Source organism: Macaca fascicularis, chromosome 20 (assembly GCF_037993035.2).
Source record: "Macaca fascicularis isolate 582-1 chromosome 20, T2T-MFA8v1.1".
NCBI classification, from domain to species: domain Eukaryota; kingdom Metazoa; phylum Chordata; class Mammalia; order Primates; family Cercopithecidae; genus Macaca; species Macaca fascicularis.
Window position 1 is genome coordinate 69,426,621 of NC_088394.1, and position 20,143 is coordinate 69,446,763.

A 20,143-nucleotide genomic window follows, 5' to 3' on the forward strand; every position below is an offset into this window, starting at 1 on the left:
ATAAAGTAAGATCCTGTCTCAAAAGAAAAAGAAAAGAAAGATTGAAGGAAGGGAAGAGAGAGAGGGGAAAGAAAAGAGAAAAGAAAAAAGGAGAAAGGAAAGAAAAGAAAGAAAAGAGAAAAGAAAAGAGGGAGGGAGAGAGAAGAAGGAGAAGGAGAAGACAAGAGAAGACAAGAGAGAAAAGAAAGGAAAAGAAAAGAGAAGAGAAAAGAAAAAGAAATGGCACTGTAAGAATGCTCAGAATAATTCCGATTATAGGGTATTTTGTAAGAACACAAATCTGGTCTCTCTAAAACGGCAATGTGATTGAGAGGAGGGCAGGAGAGTCTAGATTATAAGATACTAAAGAAACATAACAGAATTCATGGCGGACGGGAGGCAGGACTAGATTGCAACTCCAACTTGGATGGATAGAGCAGCGTGTCTCACATTGTGAATTTTAGCTTCAGAACAACTGCAGGAATATATCAAGAAACCTGAAGGGACCCGCAGACCCTCTGAAGCAAGCAGATTGCTCCTGCAGGACCCAGGAGACACCTCGAATACTGTGAGTGCCCAAACTGCAGAAGTGGGAAAGGAAGCTCCTCCACCCCTGATTTCCCACCAGGGAAACTGAAGATCTAGTTTACAGGAGAAGATTCCAGCCTTACCTGGAGCTGAGTCAATTTAGAGAACTGAGTGAAATACAGGGTTAGAGGAAGCAGCAGGAAAGGCCCTGGGAGCTCCCTAGGTCCCCAAGCAGGCCATTCCTGTCTGGCATCACAGGGATGCTTCAGGAGGACGGCCACAGGCCCAGGGAAAATGCCACAGGGAAAAGGAAGTCTCCAGCTGAACTTTGTAACAATTTGAACTGGATAAGAAGCCTCCTGGGCAGGACTCTGGGGAGGGCACAAATCCAGCATGCAGACTCTACAGGCAGGGGAAGAACTAAAGCCATACTTGCTTTCACAGCTGGGAGGTGGGTAGCCTGGGGCAAGTTCTCAGCCCTGCTCACCCACTGCCTAGAAACAGACTCAATGCTATTATTGGTGGGGGCATGGTGGGAGTAAGACCAGCCCTTTGGATTGCATGGGAGCTGGGTGAGGCCTGTAACTGCTGGCTTTTGCCCACTTCCCTGACAACCTGCATGACTCGGCAGCGGGAGCCATAATCCTCCTAAGTACATAACTCCATTGATCTAGGAACCTCACCCCTATCCCCCACAGCAGCCGCAGCAAGACCAGCCCAAGGAGAGTCTGAGCTCAGACATGCCTAGCCCTGTCCCCAACTGATGGTCCTTCCCTACCCAACCGGGTACCTGAACACAAAGGGCATATATTCTTGGGAGTTCTAGGGCCCCACTCACCACTGGTTCCTCTCCATATTACCACAGCTAATGCTCTCTGGAAAGTGCCACCTCCTGTCAGGAGGCCAACCAGCACAGAAATAGAGCATTAAACCACCAAAGCTAAGAATCCTCACAGAGCCCATTTCACTCCCCTGCCACCTCTGCCAGAACAGGTGCTGGTGTCCATGGCTGAGAGACCCATAGATGGTTCACATCACAGGACTCTGTGCAGACAACCCCTAGCACCAGCCCAGAGCCCGGTAGACTTGCTGGGTGGCTGGACTCAGAAGAGAGATAACCATCAGTACAGCTCAGCTCTCAGGAAGCCACATCCATAGGAAAGGAGGGAGCATACTACATCAAGGGAGCACCCTGTGGGTCAAAAGAATCTGAACAACAGCCTTCAGCCATATTTCCCTCTGACAGAGCCTACCCAAATGAGAAGGAACCAGAAAATGAACTCTGATAATATGACAAAACAAGGCCCTTTAATAGCCCCCAAAATCACAGTAACTCACTAGCAATGGATTCAAACTAAGAAGAAATCCCTGAGTTACCTGAAAAAGAATTCAGGAGATTAGTTATTAAGTCAATCAGAGAGGCACCAGAGAAAGGTGAAGCCCAGTTCAAGGAAATCCAAAAAATGATAGAAGAAGTGAAGGGAGAAATATTCAATGAAATACATAGCATAAATAAAAAGCAATCAAAACTTCAGGAAATATTGGACCTACTTAGAGAAATGCAAAATGCTCTGGAAAGTCTTAACAATAGAATTGAACAAGAAATTGAAGAATAGAAGAAAGAAATTCAGAGCTCAAAGACAAGTTCTTCAAATTAACCCAATCCAACAAAGACAAAGAAAAAAGAATAAGAAAATATGAACAAAGCCTCCAAGAAGTCTGAGATTATGTTAAATGACCAAACCTAAGAATAATCAGTGTTCCTGAGGAAGAAGAGAAATCTAGAAGTTTGGAAAACATATTTGGGGGAATAATCGAGGAAAACTTCCCCAGCCTTGCTAGAGACCTAGACATCCAAATACAAGAAGTACAAAGAACACCTGGGAAATTCATCACAGAAAGATCATCACCTAGGCACATTGTCATCAGGTTATTTAAAGTCAAGACGAAGGAAAGAATCTTAACAGCTGTGAGACAAAAGCAACAGGTGATTAATAAAAGAAAACCTATCAGATTAACAGCAGATTTCTCAGCAGAAACCCTACAAGCTAGAAGGGATTGGTGCCCTATCTTCAGGCTCCTCATACAGAACAACTATCAGCCAAGAATTTTGTATTTAGCAAAATGAAGCATCGTATATGAAGGAAAGATACAGTCTTTTTCAGACAAATGCTGAGAGAATTCACCACTACCAAGCCAGCACTCTAAGAACTGCTAAAAGGAGCTCTAAATCTTGAAACAAATCCTGGAAACACATCAAAACAGAACCTCTTTAAAGCATAATTCTCACAGGACCTATAAAACAAAAATACAATTAAAAAACAAAAAAGCAAAAAACCAAGGTACACAGGCAACAAATAGCACAATTAATGGAACCTCACATCTCAATACTAACATTGGATGTAAATGCCTAAATGCTTTACTTAAAAGATACGGAACTGCAGAATTGATAAGAATTCACCAACCATTTGCTGCCTTCAAGAGACTCACCTAACATATAAGGACTCACATAAACTTAAAGTAAAAGGGTGGAAAAAAGGCATTTCATGCAAATGAACACCAAAAGAGAGCAGGAACAACTATTTTTATATCAGACAAAACAAACTTTAAAGCAACAGCAGTTTAAAAAGACAAAGGGGGCATTATATAGTGGTAAAAGGCCCTGTCCAACCAGAAAAATACCACAATCCTAAACATATGTGCACCTAACACTGGAGCTCCCATATTTATAAAACAATTACTAATAGACTTAAGAAATGAGATAGACAGCAACACAATAATAGTGGGGGAATTCAGTACTCCACTGACAGCACGAGACAGGTCGTCAAGACAGAAAGTCAACAAAGAAACAATGAATTTAAACTATACCTTGGAACAAATGGACTTAACAGATATATACAGAACATTCCATCAAACAACCACAGAATACACATGCTACTCAACAGTTCATGGAACTTTCTCCAAGATGGACCATATGATAGGCCACAAAATGAGCCTCAATAAATTTAAGAAAATTGGAATTATATCAAGCACTCTTGCAGACCACAGTGGAATAAAATGGGAAATCAACTCCAAAAGGAACCTTCAAAACCATGCAAATACATGAAAATTAAATAACCTGCTCCCAAATGATCACTGGATCAAAAACAAAAATAAGATGGAAATTTAAAAATTCATAGAACTGAACGACAATAGTGACACAACCTATCAAAATCTCTGGGATACAGCAAAGGTGATGCTAAGAGGAAAGTTCATAGCCCTAAATACCTACATCACAAAGACTGAAAGAGCACAAACTGACAGTCTAATGTCACACCTCAAGGAACTAGAGAAACAAGAACAAATCAAACCCAAACCCAGCAGAATAAAGAAAATAACCAAGATCAGAGCAGAACTAAATGAAATTGAAACAAACAAACAAAAAAGCAATACTAAAGATAAGTGAAACAAAAAGCTGGTTCTTTAAAAAGATAAATAAAATTGATAGACCATTAGCAAGATTAACTAAGAAAAGAAGAGAGAAAAATCCAAATAACCTCAATAAGATACAAAACAGGAGATATGACAACTGACACCACAGAAATACAAAAGATCATTCAAGGCTACTATGAACACCTTTACACTCACAAACTAGAAAACCTAGAAGAGATGGATAAACTCCTGGAAAAATACAACCCTCCTAGCTTAAATCAGGAAGAACTAGATACCCTGAACAGACCAATAACAAGCAGTGAGATTGAATTGGTAATTTAAAATTTACCAACAACAAATGTCCAGGACCAGACAGATTCACAGCAGAATTCTACCGGACATTCAAAGAAGAATTGATACCCATCCTATTGACACTATTCCACAAGACAGAGAAAGAGGGAACCCTCCCTAATTCATTCTACGAAACCAGCACCACCCTAATACCAAAACCAGGAAAGGACACAACCAAAAAAAGAAAACTGCAGGCCGATATCCCTGATGAACATAGATGCTAAGATCCTTAACATTTAGCTAACCAAAATCCTTAATATTTAGCTAATCAAATCCAACAACGTATCAAAAAGTTAATCCACAATGATCAAGTGGCTTTCACACCAGGGATTCAGGGATGGTTTAACATATGCAAGTCAATAAATGTGATATACCACATAAACAGAATTAAAAACAAAAATCATATGATCATCTCAGTAGATGCAGAAAAAGCTTTCAACAAAATCCAGCATCCTTTTATAATTAAAACTCTCAGCAAAATCGGCACACAAGGAACACACCTCAGTGTAAAAAAAGCCATCTATGACAAACCCACAGCCAACATAATACTGAATGGGGAAAAGTTGAAAATGTTCCCTCCAAGAACTGGAACAAGACAAGGATGCCCACTCTCATCACTCCTCTTCAACATTGTACTGGAAGTCCTTGCCAGAGCAATCAGACAAGAGAGAGAAATAAAGGGTATCCAAATGGGCAAAGAGAAAGTCCAGCCATCACTGTTTGCTGATGACATGATCATTTACTTTGAAAACCCTAAAGACTCCTCTAGAAAGCTCCTAGAACTGACAAAAGAATTCAGTAAAGTTTCTGGATACAAAATTAATGTACACAAATCAGTAGCTCTTCTATACACCAACAATGAACAAGCAGAGAGCCAAATTAAGAACTCATCGTCTTTTACAATAGCTGCAAAAAAACAAATAAAATACTTAGGAATATACCTAACCAAGGAGGTGAAAGACCTCTGCAAGGAAAGCTACAAAACACTGCTAAAAGAAATCATAGATGATGCAAATGGAAACACATCTCATACTCATGGATGGGTAGAATCAATATTGTGAAAATGACCATACTGCCAAAAGCAATCAACAAATTCAACGCAGTTTCCATCAAAATACCACCATCATTCTTCACAGAATTAGGAAAAAATTATAAAATTCATATGGAACCATAAAAGAACCCACATAATCAAAGCAAGACTAAGCAAAAAGAACAAATCTGGAGGCATCACACTACCTGATTTCAAACTATACTATAAGGCTATAGTCACCAAAACAGCATGTTCCTGATATAAAAATAGGCACATAGACCAATGGAACAGAATAGAGAACCCAGAAATAAACCCAAATACTTAAAGCGAACTGGTCTTCGACAAAGCAAAAAAAAAAAAAAAGTGGGGAAAGGACATCCTTTTCAACAAATAGTGCTGGGGTGATTGGCTAGCCACATGTAGGAGAATGAAACTGGATCCTCATCTCTCACCTTATACAAAAATCAACTCAAGATGGATTAAGGATTTAAATCTCTTAAATCCAAGACCTGAAACTATAAAAAGTCTAGAAGATACCATTGGAAAAACCCTTCTAGACATTGGCAAGGATTTCATGACCAAGAACCCAAAAGCAAATGCAATAAAAATAAAGATAAGTAGCTGGAACTTAATTAAACTAAAGAGCTTTTGCACAGCAAAGGGAACAGTCAGCAGAGTAAACAGACAATCTACAGAGTGAGAGAAAATCTTCGCAATCTGTACATCTGACAAAGGACTAATATCCAGAATCTACAATGAGTTCAAACAAATCAGCAAGAAAACAACAAACAATCCCATCAAAAAGTGGGCTAAGGACATGAGTAGACAATTCATAAAAGAAGATATGAAAATGGCCAACAAACATATGAAAAGATGCTCAACATCATTAATGATCAGGGAAATACAAATCAAAACCACAGTGTGATACCACCTTACTCCTGCAAGAATGACCATAATGAAAAAATAAAAAAACAGTAGCTGTTGGCATGGATCCAGTGCATCAAGAAACACCCTTCTACACTGCTGATGGGAATGTAAACTAGTGCAACCACTATGGAAAACAGTGTGGAGATTCCTTAAAGAACTAAAAGTAGAACTACCATTTGATCCAGCAATCTGACTACTGCGTTATCTACCCAGAGGAAAAGAAGATATTATACAAAAAAGATACTTGCACATGCATGTTTATAGCAGCACAATTCACAATTGCCAAATCGTGGAACCATCCCAAATGCCCATCAATCAATGAGTGGATAAAGAAACTGTGGTATATATATACAATGGAATACTACTCAGCCATAAAAAGGAATGAATTAAGGGCATTCACAGCTACCTGGATGAGATTGGAGACTATTATTCTAAGTGAAGTAACTCAGGAATGTCAAACATCATATGTTCTCACTGATATGTGGGAACTAAGCTATGGGAACGCAAAGGCATAAGAATGATACAATGGACTTTGGGGACTTGGGGGGAAGAATGGGAAGGGGGCAAGGGATAAAAGACTACAAATAGGGTGCAGTGTATACTGCTCGGGTGATGGGTGCACCAAAATCTCATGAAACTTATGTAACCAAACACCACCTGTACCCCCAATAACCTATAGAAAGATAGAAAAATAATAAAAAATAAAAAATAAACATAACACCAAAATACAATATAGGAACTTTGATTAGATGCTTATTTGGGAAAAAATGTCTATAAAAGACATGCCTGAGACCAGGCACGGTGGCTCACGCCTGTAATCCCAGCACTTCGGGAGGCCGAGGCAGGCAGATCACAAGGTCAGGAAATCGAGACCATCCTGGCTAACATGGTGAAACCCCGTCTCTACTACAAATATCGAAAATTAGCCAGGCGTGGTGGCAGGCGCCTGTAGTCCCAGCTACTCGGGAGGCTGAGGCAGGAGAATGGCATGAATCCAGGAGGCGGAGCTTGCAGTGAGCCGAGATCACACCACTGCACTCCAGCCTGGGCCATGGAGCGAGACTCCGTCTCAAAAAAAAAAAAAGACATGCCTGAGACAAACAGGAGAATTTTAATGCAGACTGTGTGCCAGAACAATGGTGTGGAATTATTGTTCCTTTTCTTAGGTGTGATGATAGTAGTGTGCAGGATTGCAGGAGAAGGTCCTTTCTTGAGGAGGTGTATTTAGAGGCAGAGTCATCATGTCTGCAAATGGCTCAGGAGAAAAAGTGGCAACTGTTAAAACTAGTTATTACTGTACTAGGCCTTCAACTCTTAAAGTTTTCTTTTTTAAAAAACGGTGGAAATGATAAATAAATTAAAGGCAAAACATTTTTTTGATCAGGAAACATGAAAATACCACTAGAAAAATGGGAACTTATTAAACACAGCAGATTAAACACGTTTTTCTCTGCCTCTCCCAAAACAGTCAGATTTTCTATTCACGTATAATTCTAAGAATAAAGAGAAGGAGAGAGAGCTGGTGGTGAGGGGTATAGGCCCACAAAGTATTAGGAATTAGACAGCAAGCAGATGGGGATAACTGGCTTAGTGGTGCCAAAAAGGCTACAAGCCCCGCTGGCCATGGTAGGTTTTGCCAGGAGCTAATACTTGAGTTCCACACACACCCTCCAGCTTCAAGCTTTCTCTAGGGTTTCATCTTCATCCTCCGTCTGAGGGACTAGGGAGCCAAGGAATGCACTGCTCTTGTCACTACCCAAGACTAGACCCTGCCCTGCTCTAGGCTTCCTGACCCTGCAGCACCATCTCCCGAGATGACAGACATGTAGCCATCTCTGCCTTCTGTTTGTGTGTTCAAAAAGTGAATATTTAAGACCTCGTGCTCATTTTTAATTAAGGCTCAAGAGGAGCAGACCAGCTCATCTAAGGGGGGCAAACAGAAAGTGAAAGAAAAGACGGACCAAGTTGTCGAGACTCAGAAAGACAAGCGTCGCGTGGCCTTAAACAGGAAAGTCATTTCTGGGGAACCAGCAGGAACCATTTCCCAGCTGTCAGATACAGACCTGAACAACTTCAACGGGCAGCACTCCCAAGAGAAATTCACCAGGTGGGCCTCCCAGCAACCCAAGGAGGGGAATGTGGGCCAGAGCCCACATTGAGGGTGTGGCTGTCACAGCACTGGAGGGGAACAGAGCTGTCCTGCCTGTGGGGCTCCAGGGGCCACCATGCCTACCCCAACAGGACAGGACTTCCAGGCAGCTCTCCTGTCTTCTCTTGGCCAGAGGGGAGCCTCTCACTTTACAAACCTGTGTGGTCATTTGCAGACTGAATCACTTCCGGTGGATCGTGCCAGCCAATGGCGAGGTAACGTTGCAGGTGCACTTCTCTTCTGATGAGTTCGGAAACTTTGACCAAACTTTTAACTTTGAGATCCTAGGAACTTGCTGCCAGTACCAGCTCTATTGCCGAGGCATCTGCACTTACCCATACATTTGCCAAGACCCGAAGTAAGTGTGTTTCATTTTAAAAGAAAAGGTTGACAGATGTGTTTTCGTTTTCCTCTGTGGCACTTTGAACAAGGTGGTTCTTACCATAACGTGGAGCTGGGGCAGCACCCCAGCCCCTCTTGTCGTATCAGCTTCCATGTCTTGATTGTTGACTAAGAGCCACAGGGAGGACATGATACTACCAGGATTCCCAGACTGCAATAAAGAGAATGATCATAGGTGCAAAGGGGGAGGAAAAAAGCCTTCCTTTGGCAAATTAGTTTGCTTATTTAACTATTAAGCAAATTTAAAGCAGTTCTATCCTGTAGTGTAGAAACCATGTGTGACTCTGCATGGGCGAACTTTTTCCAAGCTACTGAACACCACTGTGCAGCTCCTACACAGCAAAGCACCTGGCTGAGCAACTGGCCACATTAGACCAAGGGACTCAGAAGCTAATTCATATCTCCCAGAACTAGTTTTCCATAGGGATTCTCAGGAATGTTTTCAGCGGGGTGCGCTGGGACGGAATGTCTGACTCAGCTCTGTCACCACTCCTCATTATGGAAGACACCACTGGGGAGTCTTTTTCTCAAGTTCACATCATACTGTCTTCTCTGGTGGTGGGAAGGAGCTGGGACAAAGAAGAGTCACTCTGTCTCCAGACGCCTGGACCCTGTGTTGAGCAGGGAATATTGAGTTTATGTAAACATCACGTGGCAGCACCGAACTTCTGTTCGGGCAGCCTGTCCTCACCTCTTCCTCTTCTGTGCTCAGAGTGGTATTTCCTCAGCGGAAGACAGACATGAAGGCAAATGAGATCATCTTTAAGAAGTATGTTATGAGCACGGAGACATACTACTTCGGGCCACTGCTTTGTGGAAAATCAAGAGATAAGTAAGTGTTCCATTATTTTAAAGCAGATTTCAGACTCCTGGGTTGGGCTCATGAACAGTATAAGTAGGATTCTTATGTATATAGATGTGACTTTTACTAATGCTGCCTCTTTTAGCCCCAACCACAAATCAGGAGAACTGGGTTCTTGTGTCCCAACTCCCTGCTGGACACCCAGAGGAATGAGGGTGCCATTTTCCCATGTGGGAAAGCCTAGGAGAGACTTCAGGCTTGATCAGCGTAGGATCAAGGGTTCGCTTTGGCTTATATTTGGTTTAAGAGGCTAGGAAGATATTTCTGTAGTCACATGAAGCAGAGAATAGGTTATACAGCTTCAGTTCTCAAAGGAGAGGTCACTCTTCAAGGCAACAAAAGCCACAGACATAGATGAGATTGCCTGAGAGAGGACCATACAGGTAAGAAGAAAAGGAGTCCTAAATAACTACAATATGTGCAAAAGGAGGAGCCAGGAGGTGAGAAAGAGGCCAGCGCTACTGGGGAAGCCAAAAAGACCAGTGTCATGGAGCCATGAGAAGAGGACATGGTTGCTACAGTGAATGCTGCAGAGAGGACAGAAAGATGAGGGCACAGATGTCCACAGGGTTCAACAACATGGAGGTCACTAGGGGCCTTAGCAAGAGTCCTGTACCCAAGCAAAGTGAAGTGAGAAGTCAGATGAAAGATAACTTTGGAGAAGCTTGGCTGTGAAGGGAGATGGGAGGAAAGCCTGGAGCACAGGGCAGGCTGTTTGTGCGATGTTGTTCTTATGATGCTTGCATGCCAAGAGGAAATGGAAGGAAGAGGTTGGAATTTCAGGAGTCAGGAAGGGCTGTCAATGGCATAGTTCCCTGAGACAGCACAGTGGGATGTGGGGAGGCTGGCTTGTGCCTGGAAGAGGGCCTGTCACTGCATGCCAGCGGGGAGAAAGGCGAGATGGCATCGCAGAAGGTAGGTTTACAATTTGATTGGAAGGGTGAGGAGGCTTCTACGAAATCATGTCTTTTTCTCCTTGACAAGTGTTGCGTGGTCATCCCTTGCAAGTGAGGGCAGTGGAGGAAGTTTAAAATCTTGAGGAAATAGAGGGGGTATGAAAAACAGTTTTTGTGGAAAGTAGGAGAGTGAGTGTGTTAGAGAAACAGACTAAAATTTTTAGGCAGAATTGGGGACCCATAGGTGAGATTGATGATCAGACATTCTCAGCGATACTCGTTTTTTCAGTTATATACAAATTTCTTACCATATAGGCAGGGAATGAAACCAAAACTGGAACCAAGGTCTCCACCGTGACTTTACTCAACACAACATTTCGTGTGCTAAGTAGAGGGTGTTAATTTCTTGGCTTTCTCGGTGCAGCTCATGGGCCATCTTTGTCCTCCATTCCCTAATTACCTCCACTTTATTCCCTGAGACGCTGGATTAAAAAGTGAAGGTAAAGGTAATTTGCTGATGCTGGAGAGGATCTTCAAAGCCCAACAGGAGGGCTTAGGAGGGAAAAGTATGGTCAGGTTGATGGATATGAGGTACAGAACAGTCTGGGAGTGGGAGTCAGGGAAACGATGGTTATTCAAAGAGGTACATGTTTGGGGCAGCACTGGAATTAACCAGGATGTGGGGCCAGATGACACTGATCTGGGAGGACAGTGACTATGGTTAGCCAAAACAAGTTCTAGTACAACTGGGTATTATTCACTTATTCTTTTTCTTTTCTTGTCTTTTTTCTTTCTTTTTTTTTTTTTTTTTTTTTTTTTTTTTTTTTTGAGATAGGGTCTTACTCTGTCACCCAGGCTGGAATGCAGTGGTGCAATCTCGGCTCACTGCAGCCTTGAGCTCCCAGGCTCAAGCAATCCTCCCCCCTCTGCCTCCCCAGTAGCTGGGACTACAGGTATGTGCTACCACACCTGGCTAATTTTTGTAGAGATGGGGTTTCGCCATGTTGCCCACGCTGGTCTCGAACTCCTGAGCTCAAGCAATCTGCCCACCTCAGCCTCTCGGAGTGCTGAGATTACAGGCGTGAGCCACTGTGCCAAGCCTGTTCACTTATTCTTTTAAACCGTGCTGAGCCTCAGTGTCCTCATCTGCAAAATGGGAAAGCAACAGATTCATGAGGACTGAACTGGGTAACGCACATGGAGCCCTTAGCACAGTGCCGGATGGAAGTGATTAGTGGTTGAGAAGGCCGCGCCCCTTTGGCAAATATTCACATGAAGAGTTCTCTGTTTCTCTGACTCTCATTTGGTCTCTGTCATTCTCTCTCCTTTCACCCTCCATCGTGGCCTATCTAAAACCTTCTTCAGGTTATTCTGCTTTCCTAGCCTGTGCTGTGACCTCTGAGGATGTACCCCTTTTTCCCTTGGGCCTTCTGGTTTGTTTCGCTCAGTTACTATTAACTGAGTCTCCCTCAATGCCCACAGTGCTCAACTCTAAAGATCTCTCCTTAAGGTACAAAGGAACAGAAACTGCCTCCTAACAGGGAACAAGGCCAAATGAATTCATGTCAGAACAGTAACATTCTCTGAGGGTTTGAGAGAAGGAGGTGAATGAGGTCATCTGTAAAACAGATGTGAAATAAAAAATTACTCAAGTGAGGCCAGGCACGGTGGCTCATGACTGTAATCCCAGCACTTTGGGAGGCCCAAGCAGGCGGATCATCTGAGGTCAGGAGTTCGAGACCAGCCTGGCTAACATGATGAAACCTCGTTTCTACTAAAAACACAAAAAATTAGCTGGGCATGGTGGCGTGCACCTGTAATCCTAGCTACTTGGGAGGCTGAAGCAGGAGAATTGCTTGAATCCAGGAGGCGGAGGTTGCAGTGAGCTGAGATGGTGCCACTGCACTCCATCTTGGGCAACAAGAACGAAACTCCCTCTCAAAAACAAAACAAAACAAAAAAAAAGTTACTCAAGTGATCATCTCTCTCAGGGACATAAGCAGGTGGAAGGATAGATTTATGTATTTCTCAGAATTATTTGCAATAATCATAGCTAACATTCATTGGGCATTTGCTATGCACAGCTGTCCTGAGAGCTTTAGATGTGTGATCTCACTTCCTATTCAGCAATTCTAAGTGGTGTTATCACCCCGTTTTAGAGATAAGGAGACCAAGGCTTGAGGGAGTCAAGTCACAGTGTAGCATTTATTCTCCAAGGCAAGTCTGCACAACTACAAACCTCATGTTCTTAGCCACCATGCCACTGCCTCCATGCAGCCACACTGTCCCTCTGAATTGCCTTTCATGTCACAGCCTTCTTTTCCACCTGCATTCTCATTCAGTCTTCATACCCTTAGCCCCATTCTTGTTCATCCCCAGGTACAAGTCATCCTTATTCCCAGGCAACATGGAGACGCTAACAATCCTGAACACTTCCTTAATGGTGGTGGAGGCATCCTTCTGTTTTCAGAACGATGTCAAAGCAAACACATACTTCCTGGAACCCAACACCATGGTCCTGAAACCCAATGAGAAGCAGGTACGGTCATATGGACAGAAGTCACCAGGGCAAGGCTTTCTTGGGAAATTTGAGGCCTTGGCATCCTTGGTGTAAATGTACTTTCTTTTGACTTTTCCTTCCGTCAGATATTAACCGTATGGGCCTACCCTACTTCCGTTGGTGTCTTTGAAGACAGCATTGTCTGCTGCATCAATGATAACCCAGAGCCAGCCATCTTCCAATTAAGCTGCCAGGGGATCCGCCCGGAACTAGAGCTGGAACCCAGGCAATTACATTTTGACCGGCTCTTGCTGCACAGGTCAGAGTTCTAGATCATGTCAGGACTGGAATGGAATTTAAAGAGTGTTTAGTTCTAGGGTAACAAACTCATCCTGATTTATTCCGGACTCTCTTGGTTTTAGCACTGAAAGTTCTGCACCCTGGGAAACTCCTTGGTCTATGCAAACCAGGATGGTTAGTAAACCTATTTAATCAACAGATTGTTAACTTGGGTTCAGCGGATGAACTTCAGCAGGGCCAAGGACCCCACCTAAGATGAACTACCAAAATATGCATATGTCTGTGTTTCTTCAGAAGAAGGACGAGCTTTCTTCAGATTCTCAAAGCAGTCTATTGCCCAAGAGGTTAAGAATCTTTGCTCTAGAAGTTAGAGTAAAAGCAGAACATTAGACCAAAACTGGAACTTACATATTCATTAATTGGAATTATTATTGGAATTGGTATTATTATTCTAAATAGAAAAAATGTTTATTTCTGGGGCTTCTGGGAGAGAATATTGTTATGATTGTCATGATATGTGTCCTGCATTCTTTAATCACCACCACCAGCCCCATTTCCTGATAAATACCAGTTAAAGAACTAAGTAATAATTGAAGTAACCAAAAGTGCTTTTTCTTTCCTCTAGTGAGTCATGATCATGCCACTACACTCTAACTGGGGTGACAGAGCGAAACCTTGTCTCAAAAAAAAAAAGCAGAGAGAGAAAAATATTGGTAAAAATGAGCAGAACCCCAGTAAATAGTGGGACAACATCAAGCAGTCTAACGTATTTGTGATTGGAGTCCCAGAAGGAGAAGAGAGAGAATGGGACAAAAAGTCTATATTTGAAGAGTAGATGGAACTTTCCCAAATTTGGTGAAAAAGCAAAAACTTACCTTTCCAAGAAGCTTAGCAAACCTTACACTGGATAAATATAGTTATAGCCCAAGTCTTGCCCTAAATTTGTGACTTTGGGGCCATCAATTAACCTCTATAAGCTTCAGGGATTTTTTTGTTTTGTTTCGTTTCAAGACAGAGTCTCCCTCGCTCACTCAGGCTGGAGTACAGTGGTGCGATCTCGGCTTACTGCAACCTCTGCCTCCCGGATTCAAGCGATTTTTCTGCCTCAGCCTCCTAAGTAGCTGGGATTATGGGTGGGCGTGCACCACCACACCCAGCTAATTTTTTGTGTTTTTTTATTTTTAGTAGAGACAGGGTTTCACCATGTTGCCCAGGCTGGTATCAACTCCTGAGCTCAGGCAATTCACCTGCCCCAACCTCCCAAAGTGCTGGGATTACAGGCTGAGCCACCCCACCTGGACGGTTCAGGTTTTTCATAGGTCATCTGGGGTTAATAATATCAACTCCACCTATTTTGTTTAATAGATTAATAACCAAGAAAGAAACCCACATTAAGTCAAAGTTTAGTCCAACTACTTAAAAGCAGAAATTAAGAGAAAATCTTGGTAACAGCCAGGAGAAAATGAAATGCAATATGACTGACTCCTCATCAGTAACAAAGGAAGCTGGAAGACAAGAGAATGGCATTTTTAATGTGCTAAAGGAAAATACAGTTGACCTTTGAACAATGCAGGTTTGAACTGGGTGGGTCTGCTTATATGTGAATTTTGTTTTCAATGAAACACAAATTGAAAATATGGTAGACCTAAATAAAACAATTCAAAAAAGGTTTAAGAAATGTTGTTCAACACCCACACATTAAAGAGAAACTACGATTTTTAAAAATCATATGCTTGGCCGGGTGCAGTGGCTCACACCTATAATCCCAGCACTTTGAGAGGCCAAGACAGGCAGATCACGAGGTCAGGAGTTCAAGACCAGCCTGGCTAACATGGTGAAACCCCGTCTCTACTAAAAATACAAAAATTACTGGGCGTGGTGGCAGGCGCCTGTAATCCCAGCTCCTCAGGAGGCGGAGGCAGGAGAATTGCTTGAGCCTGGGAGGCAGAGGTTGCAGTGAGCCGAGATTGCACCACTGCACTCCAGCCTAGGCAACAGAGCAAGACTCTGTCTCCAAAAGAAAAAGAAAAGAAAAAGAAAAAAAATTACATGCTAAGGATATGGCCATTATCCTTAGCAAACTAATGCGGAACCGAAAACCAAATACCGCATGTTCTCACTTACAAGTGGGAGCTAAGTGATGAGAACCAGTGGGCACAAAGAGGGGAACAACAGACACTTGAGGGTGAAGGGTGGGAGGAGGGAGAAGAGGAGAAAAAATAACTGTCAGGTACTAGGCTTAGTACCTGGGTGATGAAATAATCTGTACAGCAAACCCCTGTGACACAAGTTTACCTATACAACAAACCTGCACATGAACCCCTGAACCTAAAATAAAAGTTAAAAAGAAAAAAAATGTGCAACTACAAAATTTGAAATGGAATTTCAACTTCCTTTTGTCTCTGCAGACTGGAATCCAGGGTAGTTCTTCTCCGCAATGTCACGCTCCTGCCTGTGGCCTGGCGGATCACCAGCCTCGAGCACTTGGGTGATGATTTCACCGCATCCATGATGCAGGGGACCATCCCCCCCGAGGCTGAGTATGGCCTGCACCTGTACTTTCAACCCACCAAGCCTGTCAACATCAAGAAGGCTATTCGGTTGGAGGTGAGGCTTCACACCTCCACAGACTTGGTTATCAAAGCACGTACGCAGACACACACACACACACACACACACAGAGGTCTCCCTGTTACATGCTCCCATCTGATCCCCTTTCGATATCCCCAGTCCACAATATCTTGCTGTGCACACAACTGCAGGCTCCATAGAGGCAATATTGCTTATGGCTGATTTCCCAGTGCCAGGAACAGAGCAATCAATGTGGAAGGAAGGAACAAATAAATGAATGAAAGAATGAATGAACAAATGAGCAAATGGAGTTTCTGTACCTAGGTAAGCATCAGAGTCCTGATTTCACACACCTAAACCCAGTCACCTATCGGATTCCTATCTGGGTAAATGTCACCCTCCACCCTGTTGCCCCCAGCAGACACCTAGGGATCAGCCTTAATTCCCCCTTTTCTTAATGGCCTCCCTTCCAACGCAGGCCTCCAACAAAGGTTGCTAATTTTACCTCCCAGTGTATCTTTTTTTTTTTTTTTTTTTTTTTTGAGATGGAGTCTCACTCTGTCATCCTGGCTGGAGTGCAGTGGCGCGATCTCGGCTCACTGCAACCTCCACGTCCAGGGTTCAAGCAATTCTCCTGCCTCAGCCTCCTGCGTAGCTGGGACTACAGGCACACGCCACTACACCCAGCTAACTTTTTGTATTTTTAGTAGAGACGGGGTTTCACCGTGTTGGCCAGGCTGGCCTCGAATTCCTGACCTCAAGTGATCCTCGCGCCTCAGCCTCTCAAAGTGCTGGGATTACAGGCATGGTGCCTCCCAATGTATCTTTTCCATCCACTTCTTTCTCCCTGCTGTTGCCACCACCTTGTCCAGGCCGCCTGCAGCTTCTCTCACCTGGACTTCTTCAGAGGTGTCCTAACTGACTTCCCTGTTGACATTCCCCACAGTGTCCAGAAGGATCTTTACAATGTTATTCAGACAGGTTATGCCCCCTCCTAATCTACTCTACTGGCTTCCCACTGCAGTAGGAATAAAGCCCGGGGTCCTCACCTGCCTCTGAGGCAATGCCTGCCTCCACATCACAACTTGCTCCACCCTCACCCTCACTCATTGGCTCCCATGCACTGTCTTGGCTCTTTCTTGGCTCAAGCCCCTGACCTTGCTGCAACTGCTGGGAATCTGCCCTTAGGCTGCTGCTTTAGGGCCCCCCAACATTGGTGTTTCAACTGGGCTTCTCTCACCATCCCTTTGAGAGAATCCCCCTTATGTGCAATAACCCACCCCGTCTTCCATCCTTCAGAGCACCCCCTCTTCCTAACATTATCCTGCTTCTTCCTTTACTTCTTATATGAACTGCATCAGGGCAGGATCTCGCCTGACTTAACATCTGTCTTAGTTCCCCAGGGCTACTATAACAAATTACCATACACTGGGTGATGTGACAAAACAGACATTCCCCTCTCACCGTTGTCCAAAATCAAGGTGCCGGCAGGGCCATGCTCTCTCTGAAGGCTCCAGGGAAGAACACTTCCTCTCTCTCCCCTTTGGCTTCTGGGGTCTCCTGTGAGTGTTCTCAGCTTCTGGCTGCATCAATCCAGTCTCTGCCTCTGTTATTACAACACCTCTTCTGTCTGTGCCTTCTCTTCCATCTCTTATAAGAATATATATCAATGGCACACTCAGATAATCTAAGACGATCTCATCTCTAGATCTTTGACTTAATTAAATCCGCACATACCCTTTCTTCCAAATAAGGTCATATTCATAGGCTCCCAGGAGTTAAGAAGTAGACATACTTTTTGGAGGAACCACTGTTCAACCCCCCATACCATCGTATTCCCAGTGTCTAGCATGGGATTGGATGAAGTAGGCACTCAGTAGAACCTGATGAATGAACAAATGAATGAATGAATGAATGAATGCCATTGAGTTTTAATACTTGAACTAGGCCGGGCACAGTGGCTCAGGCCTATAATCCCATCATCTTGGGAGGCCGAGGTGGGTGGATCACTTGAGGTCAGGAGTGTGAGACCAGCCTGGCCAACATGGTGAAACTGCATCTCTACTAAAAATACAAAAATTAGCTGGATGTGGTGGCACACACCTTTAACCCCAGCTACTCGGGAGGCTGAGGCAGGAGAATCACTTGAACCTTGGAGGTGGAGGTTGCAGTGAGCCAAGATCGCACCACTGCACTTCAGCCTGGGCAAGAGAGCAAGACTCTGTCTCAAAAAAAAAAAAAAAAAAGTACTTAAACTGATTCTTCGACATTCAAGGGATCATCCCAGCTTCTCTTTGAATGCTTCCAGGAATACAAAATTTACCACTACTTCTTCAAGCAGCCTGTTCTCCCTTTAAACAGGTCTGTCAATTCTTCTTTGGGTGGAGCTCAGAATTCTCCCTGTCAATTACATGCATGAATCATGTTTCTACCTTTTGGGGCCACCCAGTGGATCTAAACTCTCTTTTCCCTTATCAATGGCAGCCCTTCACTGAAAGGGCTGAAAACAGATATTGATAGATGCATTCACTCCATGAATGTGTAGAAGCCCAGAGGTTCTGGTCAATGCTTTTAGCACCAGTCTCTGCACAGGCACAGACCTCTGAACCAGGTACCGAGACCCCTGGCTGGTGTAGGGCCTGAAGTCCCCCAGCTGTGCCAGCTTCGTCTTTTAGTTGCTGGATCATGGGGAGTCCAGGGGTTTCTGTGGTGGGGATGCACAGGAGGCAGGCAGCAAGGGAATATTGGAAAGGTCATCATGACAGTTGCTTACCAACTGGTACAGAAAGGTTTTTGTTTTTATTATTATTTTGTTTTATTTTTCTTGACACAGGGTCTCACTCTGCTGCTTAGGCTGGAGTGCAGTGGTGCAATCTCGGCTCACTGCAACTTCCACCTCCTGGACTCAAGCAATCCTCCCACCTCAGCGTCCTGAGTAGCTGGGACCACAGGTGTGCACCACGACACCCAGCTAATTTTTGTAATTTTTGTAGAGATGAGGTCTTGCCATGTTGCCCAGGCAGGTACCAAACTCCTGAGCTCAAGCGATCTGCCCACCTTGTCCTCCCAAAGTGCTGGGATTACAGGCGTGAGCCACTGCACCTGGCCACGTTTTGTATTTTCCCAACTGTTGTGACTATCTCTGTGTGTCCCAGCCGAACAGCAGCCTGATTAGGGCTCTGAACAAAGCAGCATGGACCTCCGTTGAGCCCCCCAAAGTGAACTTATATTCACTTCCACATCCACAGAAGGAAATGCCTTCATCTCTGGTCCCTTTGGAAAGCACTTGGTGAATTTGTTTTATTTCATCTGTATAACCTTCAATTGTCCTTCCTATTTTCCTCAATTCAAAATTCAATCTCCCCACTGCCTCCGACCCACCCTGGGGAAGTCAAGAAATAGAAGGCTCCAGGCACTTGGCATCCCTCAGGAGAGAGGCGCTGCATAAATCCTGTCAGCCCATCTTGTCATCTGTCAGAGGGCAAGCAGTCAGAGAAAGAAGGCGAAACTCAAGTCGGTGGTCCAGTTTGCTCCGAGAAACATTGGCAAGCATCTAATGAAAGAGAAGATAGAAATTCTGAATTAAAACTTGAGTTTGGTGACAGCTGCAAATTTTCTCCTGGCACCCAAAGCACATGCAATTGGGAGTGGGGGGCTTGGGCTTTAAACTGGAGCAGAGACAGAGGTGGACTCCCCAGAGCAGACCCAGGAGAGCTTTCCCCACTGCCCACCAGCTCTTTTCCTGGACAGATGGACCCTTTACCCCTCCTAGTTAGCCTCAAGAGGCAACAGTTGGTTCCTGTCATTTACCCACTTTTTGATAGGATTATTTGGGGATTTTTTGCTGATTTGAGTGAGTTCCTTGTGTATTCTGGATATTAGTCCTTTGTCAGATGTATAGTTTGTAAATATTTTCTCCCATTCTGTGGGTTGTCAGTGTAACCATTTGTACCCCCAAAAGCTATCAAAATAAAATATATGTATATATAAAGAAGAGGAAAAAGGAGTCAACAATCAGGTCAGGCTGACAGCTGCAGCAATTCAGAGGTGCCAGAGAATAATGAGGGAGGGACCCCCCACAAGCATGACACCAGAGGGGTCCCAATCCCCACGATATTCACAGAAATAAAACATTTGATATTTCCAAACATTAAACACTTGCTTTCTATGAAAAGTCTAGCACTTTCCCCACAGGTCGAGCCACAAACAAAGAACAGAATGATTCAAATTTATAAAA

General features: G+C 43.8%; 1 protein-coding gene across 1 annotated transcript in view; it reads left to right on the forward strand.

Moving 5' to 3' along the window:
• The window catches only part of HYDIN (HYDIN axonemal central pair apparatus protein), a 375,746-nt gene that overhangs the window by 267,640 nt on the left and 87,963 nt on the right, over positions 1-20,143 (forward strand). Inside the window, exons 47-52 of the mRNA XM_015443164.3 lie at positions 8,125-8,333; positions 8,551-8,733; positions 9,490-9,609; positions 12,915-13,074; positions 13,182-13,354; positions 15,744-15,942. Of these exons, the coding sequence (XP_015298650.3) occupies positions 8,125-8,333; positions 8,551-8,733; positions 9,490-9,609; positions 12,915-13,074; positions 13,182-13,354; positions 15,744-15,942 (1,044 nt within the window). The remainder of the gene's footprint in view (positions 1-8,124; positions 8,334-8,550; positions 8,734-9,489; positions 9,610-12,914; positions 13,075-13,181; positions 13,355-15,743; positions 15,943-20,143) is intronic.